Source organism: Gopherus flavomarginatus, chromosome 1 (genome assembly GCF_025201925.1).
Source record: "Gopherus flavomarginatus isolate rGopFla2 chromosome 1, rGopFla2.mat.asm, whole genome shotgun sequence".
Lineage (NCBI taxonomy): Eukaryota > Metazoa > Chordata > Testudines > Testudinidae > Gopherus > Gopherus flavomarginatus.
This window is the reverse complement of record NC_066617.1, coordinates 208,485,468-208,498,761: the sequence shown is the minus strand read 5'-3', so window position 1 is coordinate 208,498,761 and position 13,294 is coordinate 208,485,468. Positions and strand designations below refer to the sequence as shown.

The 13,294-nt window shown below is 46.0% G+C and overlaps 1 protein-coding gene across 1 annotated transcript in view; it reads right to left on the bottom strand.

Moving 5' to 3' along the window:
* Positions 1 to 10,186: 10,186 nt before the first annotated feature.
* LOC127039543 (interferon-induced GTP-binding protein Mx2-like) overlaps positions 10,187 to 13,294 on the bottom strand; it is a 29,166-nt gene continuing 26,058 nt past the window's right edge. The window contains exon 13 of the mRNA XM_050933280.1: positions 10,187 to 11,096. Within this exon, the coding sequence (XP_050789237.1) occupies positions 10,863 to 11,096 (234 nt within the window). The 3' untranslated portion in view covers positions 10,187 to 10,862. The remainder of the gene's footprint in view (positions 11,097 to 13,294) is intronic.

Sequence of the window (13,294 nt, the reverse complement as noted above, 5' to 3'; positions counted from 1 at the left end):
AGATTCTCCCCCAGCAACAGGAAGCGAGAGGGAGGAGGAGTGTGGGGTCAGGGAGGGGATCTCCCTGCTCTTCACCACCTCCCTGTTTGTTGCCTAGCAGGGGGAATCCCCCCATGGGGTGGGCAGGTGGAGGAATCCTAGTTGTGGGGAACTCACATTGGGGTCCTGCCCCTTTCCTGGTGGCCAAAGTGAAGTTAGCCATGCTTGTCTCTGTGGAGTGCAGGAGGGTCCACAGGGAGGGGTGCATCTATTGGACCCTGCCTGGAGTGGGGGGAGGTGTCTTGGGGGGAATCCCCAGGGACAGTATGTGGGGGAGCTCTATCAGTCCCTCCCTTGGTTAGGGGGTGTGGGATTGTGGGGAGGTTCTCTATGGTCTGTCATTCCCGCCCCCAGGCAGGTGATGAAAGATCTGGGGAAGGGTCCCTTATAGAGGGTACAGTGGTCCCTGTGAGAGGGCGCTGGATCCTGGGGGCTTTCCTAAGGGGAGTGCGGGGGCAGGGAGGAGTATGGGGTTCTGTCGAGCCCTCCCCAGGATGGGTATGGGACCCTGGGAGATTCCCTGTGGAGGGGTGCAGGGAAGGTGTCCCTGGGTGGAGTGTGTATTGGTGTCCATAGGTCCCTTCCTAGGGCAGAGGGTGCCGGAGCCAGGGAGGGCTCCCAGTGGGAGTGTGGGAGGGGTCTGTTGGTCCTTTCCAAGAGTGAGGGGGTGCAGGGTTGGCCTGTCAGTCCCTCTCCAGGACGGTCAGGGTCCATGGGGATTCCCTATGATGTATGGGGGAGTCTGCAGGAGTGCAGGATCTGGGGGGGGTTATGGGGATACAGGGTGGGGGGGATAATCTCTGGGAGTGAGGGGTAATCTGTCAATCCCTCCTTGGAGTGGGAGGGGGCAGGATCTGTGGAGGGAATCTGTTGGTCTCTTCCTAGGGCTTCAGGATCTAGGGAGGGCCCTATGGGATGCAGGGGATTCCTGAAGGGTGAAGAGGGGTCTGTTGGTCCCTCCTTAGGGCAGGGGGGATGGGATATGGGGGGGTCGGTCCCCATGCAAGTGCAGGGGTGTCCATGGGGCTGTGGAGGGGGGTCTGTCAATGGGTAAATCTGAAAGTTATACCTATACCTACTATTGATAGTATTAAGACCCCCAATGCCCCCCAAATATAGAAGTCAAACTATGCCTCTGTCTAAAGCCCATCCTCTTTGCTATACTTTAACTTCACACAGACTCCCACAGGAGATGAAAGTCAGACCAGACATAGTGCTCACAGCACTGAAAACTATTAGAGGGTTACCCAGGCTGTCTCTCCTTCACACACACTCATCTAAAAATGGATCATACTTTAACAATTAAAACGTTGGCTCCCAGCACATCCTCATAAAGAGGTAACAAACTCTGTATTTATTTTGTATCCTGTATCCATATGCTGGTAGAGATACTGATATTTTTATAGGGAAAATGCCTATGCCCAGTAATTCATTTAGTCCTCTCTCTTATTTCAGCTTTCCTTGCAGTGTCTGCCAGCCTACCCACACTTAGCTATGAAAAGAGATGAACTAAACATACCCAGAAACTTTTAAACACTTACTGAAAAGAGGCAAAAGAAAAATTCCTACCTGTGTTGAGCTCGGTTCAAGAGGAAACCATCTACTACAGAATTTCTTTGTTCTGCATCTTGTCACCATCTCCACCCCACAATCCATGACAGAAAACAGGAGAAATGAAAGTAACTCAAATGCTTACCATTGGTGGCAGCACTGTGCATTGATTTTGCAATACAATAAATTTTCTTTCTTTTACACTTCTGTCACTAACTCCATCCCCATTCTCAGGCAGTAATCAGGGGAAATGAAACTAACTTGAAAGAATATCCTTAGAATCACAGTAAATTAGTTTCACAATGGAATGCATGTTTCTAGAATCAGTGTTGCATTTACTCTCATATGTTATATTTATATATGGTAGAGGTGACTAACCTGAGCCTGAGAAGGAGCCAGAATTTACCAATGTGCATTGCCAAAGAGCCACAGTAATATGGCTGCAGCCCCGCATCTGCTCCCCAGCCCCAGGTGCCTCCCTCCTGCCAGCATTTCCCACTGATCAGCACCTACTCCCCCCTCCCTCCGTAATCAGCTGTTTCATTTGCGCAGGAGGCAATGGGGAGGAGGAGTGAGGGCATGCAAGGCTCAGGGAAAGGGGCATGGGCCTTGGAGGAAGGGGTGGAATGGGGACAAGGCTTGGGGCAGAGCAGGGAGTAAAGCAGTGAGCACCTCCCAACACATTGGAAAGTTAGCATCTATAGCTCAAGCCCTGGAATCAGTGCCTAGGTAAGAAGCTGCATATTAATCTCTGAAGAGCTGCACGTGGCCCCAGAGCCATAGGTTGGACACCCCTGATATGTGGTTAATGCAACTTATATTTACAGTAGTATGTATTGCCTCGCAGTCTCGCCACCACCAAGAATTCAAAAATAATGAGTCAGGTCCCAAAAATCAAAAGATTGGCTTAAAAATCTTTAGCTTTTAAAAAATAATAAATGTTGGGTCTTTTTACAGTTGTAACCCTTCTGCCCCTCTGAGTTGGCAGCAACAAGGGCCGGGTTCAGTATCCAGGGGTTCCGTTTCAATAACACAATGCATAATCGGCTCGAGCCCCCACCCAGTGACCTGGGACAATTACATACCACACCCCCCTGGGCGCCTCTAGGAGGCAATACTTCCCCTCTCGCAAGCACGGAGTCTGAGTGTAGCAAAATCCTTTTAATAAAGGAAGGAAAGAATGCGGCATCCCATTGGAGAAACACCACAAACAGGATTATAACACAAACCATAAGCAAAAACCCACCTTGAAGTATGTTTGGCAATGTCCTTTCCCCCTTAGGGTCTTAAGCCCAATCATCCCAAAGTCCAACAACTCGAAAGTGTCTGGTCAGTGCCACCCCAGAATTCAAAAGTTTATCTGCACAGTTTTACCCCCCCAGTCTGGGTGGAAATGGCGGGGGAAGTCCACACAAGGTGTTAAGGGGCATCTTACGTGGGCCAGGGCCAACTGCTCCGTCTCTCCGTAGAGTTCTGCTGCAGCCTTCACCACGACCAGCTCCACTACACCAGCCGTGCTGCTCGTCCAGTCGTCCCTGCAAACCGCTTCACTCCGCTCACTGTTCCATGGGCTGCTCCAACATGCTGCAAACTGCTCTGCTCTGCCAGCCACTTAATGATAGGTCTTCAGGCTCCTCCACTAGTTAACACAGCACTCAGTGACCTCAGCTCAGCTCTTTCAGTGATTTCAGCTCTTAGTAGGGGAGCCCTGGTGCTGGTGCACCATTGGCCCAACATAAACTCAGCTCAGTAGTCTCTAGATGGACTCCTAATGGAATCAAAATTAGTTCTACTCTTTTACAGTGGAGAGAGGAGGATGTGCAATTGGTGTCCCAGACCCTCAAAGGGGGCCCATACCACCAAATACACACACCAGTCCCCAACCTCTTTCCCTTCACTGGGTTTTGGAACCCCTATACCTTGTCTAGCAAGTGTCACTTCATTTATATTGAGACATCTCTGTCATAAAGCAGTCTCGTAGTTCTTCATTCACATAATCAGGTGGCAACACTTTATTTATCCTGCCCCAATAACAAAGAAATTGGGGATCCCAGAGCTGTCAAAATAACCATCCCAGGCTGCATCGGGCTATGCTGGGCGTGCCCATGCAAATATCAGAGAATTCACACTTCCTGAAATTCTTTCCACACTTCCCATAATTCACCACCAGATGTCAGGGTAGAGCTCATCCTGACTCTGCTTACCCAGTATTTGCCTTTGGGGTTTTTGAGCCTTTAGATTTCATGCATACAAGCTTTTCTCTGTAACCAGGAGGACTAGACACCAACTTTAAAATGAATCTGAGGTTTCCGACTCCCGGAGCTGGGGCGCTGAGAAAAACAAGAAATAATCATGAGCCTTAGCACCACTGCTGTAGTAAGGCTAAGACATGGACAACAATCCAAAGCAAATGAATCCACACCCAAGATCGATTTCTGATCCATTCAAAAAAGTCAGTCTTAATGCCCCCCCCCAACATTCAAAAACCAATTTCCTCAACAATCCCAGTCAATCTCCCCAAACACACAAACTCGAGTATACTCCCCCTAATCCATTGTCCTGATCATCTCTTCTCCATAAAGAGTCCCTAGCTCAAGGTTCTTTCTCTACTTCCCCTTACTCCCATCCAGGCTCCCTGGCCTCTTTTCTCTTCTTTCCACACCCTCCACAGTTCTCCACCCAAATTCCCTTTTTTATGCCCAGGCTAATCTCCCATGGAGGGTCCCCAATTCTCCCTCTCAGATGCAAAAGTATCATTATTATTAGGGCTGTGTGGGAAATGGTTTTTCCCTTCCCATGAAAATTTCAAGATATTGAAAAATTGTCCCATCTTGAATCAGGATGTGCAGGGTTCCTTGGGTCTCCTTTGAGGTGCCCCCTTCAGTGGCAATGGGAAATTGGTGCTTGCATCAAGTGGGGTGATCAGTTATCCTGGTTTACAGCTGAGCCATGGGGCAAGCGGCAGTTCTGGCCTCCTGGATGGGGGCTAGGCTAGTAAGAAGTCTGTGGCTCAAGGCTCCTGCCTAAGGGCTAAACTGACAAATAGTCAATAGCTCAGGCCTTCTGCAATGTGCTCTCTGTGGGATATTTAAGTAGTATTTTAATTCCTCCACCCAAAGGTGAAGTGTGTGTGTGTGGAGGGCACACAGGGTCACATGCCCTCAGACTTCTACTATTATTTGCCAGCCCCGCTTAGTCATACGGTGCGACTGGGCCTCCTCCTGGTGCGGCAGCTGCTAGAGCTGATGAGCTGGGAGCTACACTCTGCAGGGAGAGGCAGGAGTAACAGCTGGGAGCTGCAAGGAGGGAAGACTGAGAGTAATGGGGAGGGACTGCTTGCAGGGGGAAGGAGGGAGGATGTTTAAATTGTGCCCCCCCCACTATCGGCAGGTACAGGTCGTCTTTGCCTCCACCACTTTGGCTTTGTAGAAGTTGGGAGGGCGAAGGTTCTGGTGCCCTTGTCATGAGGTCTTAGATCATCACACGAAGAGGAATCCCATTCTGCTTCCTGTGTCAGGAAGCCCATCAGGTGCGGGGGTGGGCTCCGTCCCCCAGGAAGTTCCGAGGTGTTGCTCACATAGTGGTGAGGGAAAGCAGTTCAGCTGCTGAGCCATCTCCCTCGTGATGAAGAGCCCTGGCTTCATTAGTGTTAGTTCTTTACCAAAAGAGCTGAGGAACTCAGGTGAGAGAGAGACCCTCCCAAGAATGAGGGACATTAATATGGGACAGCACTTACAGGGACATTCCTGCCCCTTCCCCATACGTGTGCAGTTATATCCCCTGCCATATGTATCCCCAGTCTCTCCCACTGTCATCCTCCTCACCCCCCCCACGCACAGTGTGGGGGAAGACAAGCCATCCGTGCCCCCCTCATCCATGAAACCCTTAGTAATGTTCTCCATCTAGGCCTCTTGACTCCCCATCAGCAGAGGGTGAGACATGGAGCTGAAGCTGTCTGAGACACCATCACCAGCTCTATTCCTGTGACTCCATCCTTGTCTGGTGAGCCGTCTGCAGATCAGCAACAGGGATTCCCACTCTGCCAAACCTGAGGTGATTCATCATCGCAACAGGAAGGCAGCAGGGAGGCTGATGATGTCCCTTGGAGCCAGAAGAGCTTATGAGGGGAGCCAGAGATGCGTCCCTAAACTCCTCTATAATTACAATCTTCCCAGCTGCCTGCGTTTGATTTCATTTTCCCTGCCACACACCCCTCCTCTCTCTCCTCCAATTGGGAGGATTTGCTCCCCTGTTCACAAGTCTTTGGCTGGGGGAAAAAAAAATCGTTTCTCCAGTGACTGGGTTTAGGAACAAGTTACGCCTTGGGCTTTATCTCTTTGGTGAAAAAGGCAAGAGAACTACTTTTTGTTTAAAGGAAGCGTATTGTTCTGACTGTGCCTGACAAGCTCTCCTAAGCATACCAGATATGAAGAACCATTGCATCCTCCCAGACTGTATAGCCCAGTAGCTAGGAAACCAGGGTGGGACACAAAAGATCTAAGTTCTAGTCCCAGCTATGCCAATAAGCTTGTGTGACCTTAAGCAAGTCACTTCACTGCCTTGTGTCTTCCAACTCCCCCCCATGTTTGCTGTCTTCTCCAGTTCAATTGTAAGCTCTTTGGAGCAAGAACTGTCTCTCATTATGTGTTTACACAGTGCATAGCACAATGGGGGCCCAATACCTTTTGGAACTTCTGGGTGCTAAAAATAATTAATAGTAATGTTGATGATTAGCTTCATACAACTATATTTTGGTACTGTGCACCAGATATCATCTACGGGAATCCATCCAGTGACATCAATTTTATTTCTCTACTGTTTTTTTTTCCCACTACAAAATTACCAAAAAACCCCCCAAAACTTTAGAAACTGAAAATCCCCTCTATTGTTATGACATTATAAAACAGCAAGCCCATGTCCAAATCACTTTACATTTTCCAGAAGAATTAAGTGGCAGCCCAAGACTTAACCTATCATTAATTTGGAGGCTAAGCTGTCTCTCTATTAATTATTATTATTATTATTATTATTATTAGAAGTGGGGGGCAAACTCAGACTTATTATGAAAACTCAGCAGCATCTTTATGTAGCAACTGGTATAGCTGCATAACAGGAGCAAAGATGAGGAAAAAAGGATGTGACAGCTAGCAGTGAGTAAACAAAAATTACCCCGTGTGTTGCAATTTAATGAGAAGCTCCTCAGACATTCTCTTTTTCTGCTGTTGGGTTGCTCCCTTTAACAGCAATTTCACAAGAATTCTCTTTTGGTAGCTTATAATTTTATCCATCCTTCCCTTTTAATCACCTCAAAATGACATGGATGCAAACTTCTCTGGGGCTCACGCACATTCGGTCATTCATGGGAGTGTTTCCTCTTTGCCTACATCAGTTTCAGTTTCCGTGCTTCAGACCCAAGAACTGAAACTTAAATTTAGCAGAGCAGAAGAAAACAGAAGTAAGACGACAGTGATGGGGGAGATGAGAAGAGGGGGGAAAAAAGTGGGTGATAGAAAAAGAGGTGGAGAGAAAGGAGAGAGACTGAAAAGAGAGGGAAATGTGATAGACAAAGATAAGGGAAAGGAAGAGGAAAACAGGAGAGGGCAAGACTAAGAATAGGGAGGAGAAGTTATAATCCCTGAAGGAGAGAGTAAGGAAATGGAAGGGGAAGTGCTGCTATTCCCCAAGGCTAGATGGTTAGGCTTGTTGCTGTCGAAGGTGAGTTCTGGGGCATTTATTCCAGTGCTCTTAGAGGCACTGCAGACATTGATAGGGTACAATGTGCTGTGCTCCCAGGTTCATTGCCAAGAATAAGGTACACATCTGTCCCCCTAAATGGCCTGTTCCAACAGTGTCTTTTATTGACTGTTCCAGGAGGGTCTCCCAACTCAGTAAAGAATCTGCTCTTAAGCTTTCATGCCTTTCCCAGACTTGAAGTATGAAAGGTAGTAGCTGGGCTAGGAATGGTCGGCGCCTGGTGTTGGTGTTTAAAGGGGAAGCTGAGAAGGTTGGCACATCTTGGAAGTGACTCTATAAAGGACAATAGGAAAAGCTTCTGCTGGGAAATAGTTTCATACAAATGAAGTAGTGCACCCTTCATTTTAGAGCCTAAGGAGTAGCAGCAGGCCAAGAAGGTAGCTTGTCATTTCCTCCTGAGACCTAACATGTTCATAACTATCAGAGAGACACTTAGGCACTGATCATAAAAGAGACAGCTGTAATTTGCATGATTGAGCCACTCCCTTTGGAATGGCTCTGCAAAGACCTGAGACCCTTGATAAGGGGATTATATATGCTTGGAAAAAAATAGCATTAATGGAAATAAAAGTTGGAATATCATGTTTTCAAAGGCCAGGACAAATTAAAAGCTAGAGGCTGCCACTACCTCTTTAATGTGGCTATGATCTGCATCTTTTTATATAAATACATTTTTATAAACAACAATATATTGGAGTTAACATTTAAAAAGGAAAGCAAGAATAGAAAACATATATCTGTACAAAGTAGCTGAGTTAACTTTGGTGAGCATCCTTAACTTTAGGAATTTCATAATGACACCAGAGTGCTTGAATATTTCAGCCTTAACATTGGTTATTATTATTATTTCATTGCACTAGTATTTGAATGGGGTAAAAAAAAAGAACGGAGGGGTTTTGGCTTCACCAATGGAGTTTGTAGCTCTTTGGCCCTGAGTTTATGCTAAAGGCTCCTTGGCTCAACAATGGTCTCCTCTGTAGAATTTATAAACATTGCAGGGTACTGGCCATAGCAACTCTGAGAGCTGTTCCTAAGGCCCCGATCTGGGAAAGCTCGTAAGCAAATCATTACAGTACTCTCTATTCAGGACTGCACTTAAGCCCCACTGAAGTCCCCGCATACAAATAAGCTAAGTTTCTAGCTTCTACCATTTTTCAGCTCAATGTAGCTAGCTGCTAAGACCAGATAGCTTAAAGTGTGTTTTCCTAGTACTCAAAATTCAGAAACAATTCATCTGATTCTGCTAACTTTTTTCTAAAAGGGGAAATGTTGGACTTACCCCTCAGTTTTTCTTCTCTGATAAATGCATGAGTCCCTTCCTTGCAGCCTCTGGAGGCAGAGTTCTGAAGTGTTACTCCTGTCATTCAGCACCAAAAAATTTAAAATTCTGTGCACGAATATTTTAAAATTTTGAAAAATTCTTTACATTTTATTTGTCAAAATAACAAAATATAATCATGCCACTTTCAATTATTTTGGTAATTTATTTCAAAGTGTCAAGTATCAGAGGGTAGCCGTGTTAGTCTGGATCTGTAAAAGCAGCAAAGAATCCTGTGGCACCTTATAGACTAACAGACGTTTTGGAGCATGAGCTTTCGTGGGTGAATCTGAGGATGCATCTGAGGAAGTGGGTCTTCACCCACGAAAGCTCATGCTCCAAAACGTCTGTTAGTCTATAAGGTGCCACAGGATTCTTTGCTGTTATTTCAAAGTGTCTGTCAGCAAATATGTCTGTCACAATACAGGAAATGTTTTTTGACAAATAGATTCCTTACTAGGCAAATTAATACAGAACTTTGCCTAATAATTCATTTAAACTACACTACAGAACCATATTTCCCACATCTCTCAGAAGCAGTGCAAAGGCTTGGGGGAGTCGGTGTAACAGAGGAGCTGAGGGAGAGGGAAGTAATTGCTGGGAAGGAGCCTGGGAGTGAAACTGGAGGGTTCTTGGGTGTGAGTGGGAGAAATATGGAAAAGAAGTTTTTTTTTGGAGGGGAAGAGATTGTTAGGGAGTTGGGGAGCCTCCTCCATGCAGACCATGGCTGACCTCTAGCCTCTCCCATTCAGTCAGACACATCTGCCTCATCCCCATGTGTCCCTGTAACCTCCTCCCCCCTTCATCCCTATATGTCTCTGTATCCCCACTCGGCCACTCCTCACTCCCCAGCCCTATACGATGTTGCTCCACATTTCCATTTAGCGCCTGTCCCTGTCTGTCCCCCCCACTAGCCCTTTTGAACCTCAGTCAGTGACCCCCCCCAGCAGTCATGCGTGCATCGTCCACCTATATGTCCCATGCTTCCTCACCTGGCTCCACAGGCAGGGTGCTGTGAGGAATGCAGCCAGCTGTTGGCTGCTACTGCTGGTGAGCCAGCTGCTCTCTGTTCTGGTGCCACCTTATGGGCAAAAGGTGTAACTGCAGTGCCACTCCAGCCAAATATATTTTCTGCAGAGAAAAAACTTCTGCAGGGGACATGAATTCTGTGCATGTGCAGTGATGCCGAATTCCCCCAGTGGTAATATAAGACTTCTGTTTCTGGAGCTGAGTAGGGCCAAGAAAGCTTCCACACCACTGGGCTGTCACCAACACTAAAGATAGGTCAGTCTATGCCCATTTGCTCCTCAGCTCTTCTATGGTGGCTAACAAAAACACAGGTCCACCTGAGCTATGTATACTTCTCTACCACTCCTTTGGGTGGGCCATTGAACTGTCTGATAGTATCAACTTCAGTTGCTTTATTAAAATTCATATTGTACTTGTAGAGTTTCATAGAAGCATAATTACAGTACACACTCACAGAAACAACTTAGTCTCAACTCCTTATTTATTGAGCCACATTAAGATTAGGTTCTTTGCCAGTGATTGGGCCAGGACATCAGGTATCAAACATATACACAGGATCTCAGTCCAGCATCTAATAACTTTATATCTTCACACTACACTTTCAAAGTGACATTTGCCTTTGGTTTTTTTAATATGTACCATACTTCCAAAATGTTAAAATAGACTAATTAGTTTCCATGGCTAAAATAAAGCATGTGGAAGAACACAACAAAAAAAGCGAGTAGGAAAGCACACATTTAAAATATACTTACACTTTTTGTTCAGTCTCTCACTGCAATGTGGTTTAATTCATTTGCCTACTGAAGGTTGTATGGTATGTACCAGAGAGCTCATGCCCTCACTTGTTAAAATGAACACATTCAGAATGTTTCCCAGTAGCAACATAATTACAAGGAAGCATAGGAAATTCATAATGCTATACATTAAACTAACTAAAACAAGACTTTAAAAATGAAATTATGACATGGTTCACAGATGAACATGTGGCATATACATAACTGATGATGTTAACGCAATTATGTGATTTAGCTAAACTCTGACTTAGTTAATTCAGTTTTTAAGACCAAGGTAGATAGATGCACAATTTCTAAAGAGTTATATAAAGCTCTGATTATAGATTTTTCCAGTACCAAGAACTGACATTTGAAACAGACCATTTAAAGCAGAGAGATTACAGCACAGAAGATTTCATTAAGCGAAAGTGAGCTTGTGTCAGACGATCAATTCGTCCACTCAGAAAATGCCTCTGATCAGCAGCATCTTGCCGTTCCTGAAGAAAGAAGCTCAATTTTTCTTTTTCTTGTAAAAGTTGCAGCATTGAATTCTGTAATTTATCTCCAAAGTCCTGAAGGATGTAGAACTGGATTATCAGAGGAATTTGGTTGGAGAGACGTTTCCCTGCACTCTGAAAACAGAAGATGATTATAAAACATTACTATCAAAAAGAGGACAGGGAAAGGGCTTTCTAGTGAGAGTCAGTAAGAAGCTACAACATTCTGTGTCAAGTGATTGTTCCAGCATCTTCATGAATTAGTCTGTAAATGGTTCAGACAGCTGAGATGCAACTTTTCCTTTAAAATCCCATTTGAAAACATGAATGAGACGCACTGCTAATTTCTACCGTAAGTATTCTCAGGGGCATAAACACAAGGCAGACCAGTCACTGCTGACTACGTGTATAACCTAATTAATGCTGACATTTGCCAGCAGAAGGCCATCCACTAAATAATACTTACTATTGTAAAGTATCAGAGGGGTAGCCGTGTTAGTCTGGATCTGTAAAAGCAGCAAAGAGTCCTGTGGCACCTTATAGACTAACAGACGTTTTGGAGCATGAGCTTTCGTGGGTGAATACTTCGTCAGAAGTGGGTATTCACCCACGAAAGCTCATGCTCCAAAACGTCTGTTAGTCTATAAGGTGCCACAGGACTCTTTGCTGCTTTAATTGTAAAGTACAAGTTCAGAAACTCCTTCCGCAGAAGCCACAGCGTGTGGCTGTTCTGCTTCCACAAACTGCTGGGGGTAGTAATGGAGTAGCTTATAGGTAATTACGTAGGACTGACAAAAACCTAATGTACTATCCTAAATTTCAAATTTTAGGATTTTAATTTGAACTCCTTTAACATTATCAACCCATCTGGCACAAGCAGTCAAATTGGCACAGCCCAAAGTCAACTCCCAGTATCCAGAACTTATTAGTCCCGTGAAGTACAGGGCTGCCTTAGTGCTATGCCCTAGCCTTAAAGGATGTCATCATGGGGATTTGATCACTTATTTAGAACCATGAAAGTTCATTGCATTTTCCTGAGCTAGTTCCCTCTTAATCTAACTAACAAATCAGAGTACAACAGAGGCAGCAATTTATTATTCAGACAAGCTATTCAAGATGATTGACTAGCAGAGGGAACTTATATGAAGGACACTTTTGTGAAAAATCTCAGTCTATTGCCCAAAACTTCTCCTTTCAAATCATCAAGCTGAGGGTAAAATTCTCAAGAGTATTTAGGTGCTTAAATCCCCTTTTGAGAAGTGACACACCTAGGAACCTAATTCTCATATAAAATCAATGGAACTTAACTGCATGGGGTCTCGAAAATTTTGCTGAGTGTCTAATGGCTCTTTGCTGTAGAGTCACTGCTCTGGTATTATTTAACCTATTGCCAAGTGAAGCACTTTAGGACACCACAAGTCTGTGTGAGATGGTATAAAAGCAAGTTCTCTTTTGCATTTTCACTCTACCTCATAACATCTACTGATACAATAACCACTTCTAATAACTGACATAATATGCAGAGGTGGCTCTATGGTTTTTGCCGCCCCAAGCACGGCAGTCAGGCCTTTGGCGACGGGACATGCGGATTCAGCGGCGTTTCTGCAGGTGATCTGCCGGTCGTGCGCCTACTGGCCACCGAATTGCCGCAAAAGCCGTGGGGCTGGCGGACCTCCCGCAGGCATGCCGCTGAAGGCTGCCTGAGGCTGCCGCCCTCACGGTGACCGGCAGGCCGCCCCCCGCGGCTTGCCACCCCAGGGACATGCTTGCCGCGCTGGTGCCTGGAGTCACCCCTGATAATATGTTTATTCTCTCCATAAGAACAAACTGGAAAGTGAAGCCTGCTTGTTCAATAGCTGCCTCTAGTTTTATGGATGTACTGATTTCTGTCTCCAGATGCATCCATTTTGTGCCATTGCACCTGCATTTTGGTGGTGGTGCATTGCTGTAGACCAGGCTGAGGCTAAAGATCAGAGCCTTAATTTTTCAGTTGATGGACATAGGGCAAAATTCAGAGGTGGCAGAAGTTTTGTCATTAAGTTGGCGAAAACTGGTGTACCTTAGAGCAGGAGAAGCAATCAAAAGGCAGATGCAGCATGCATAGGTGCCGACTTCCCCGCTTTCCTGTGGGTGCTCGACCCCCCCTCTGCCCCTGGCCCTACCCCCACACTCTATCCCTTCCATGAGGCCCTGCCCCTGCCCCACCTCTTCCCACCCCTGCCCCCAATTCTACCCTTTCCCCAAAATCCCCTCCCCAACTCCGCCCCCTCCCTGCCCCTATTCCAACTCCTTCCCAAAATCCCTGCCCTGGCACCACCTCTTCCCCTGAGTGT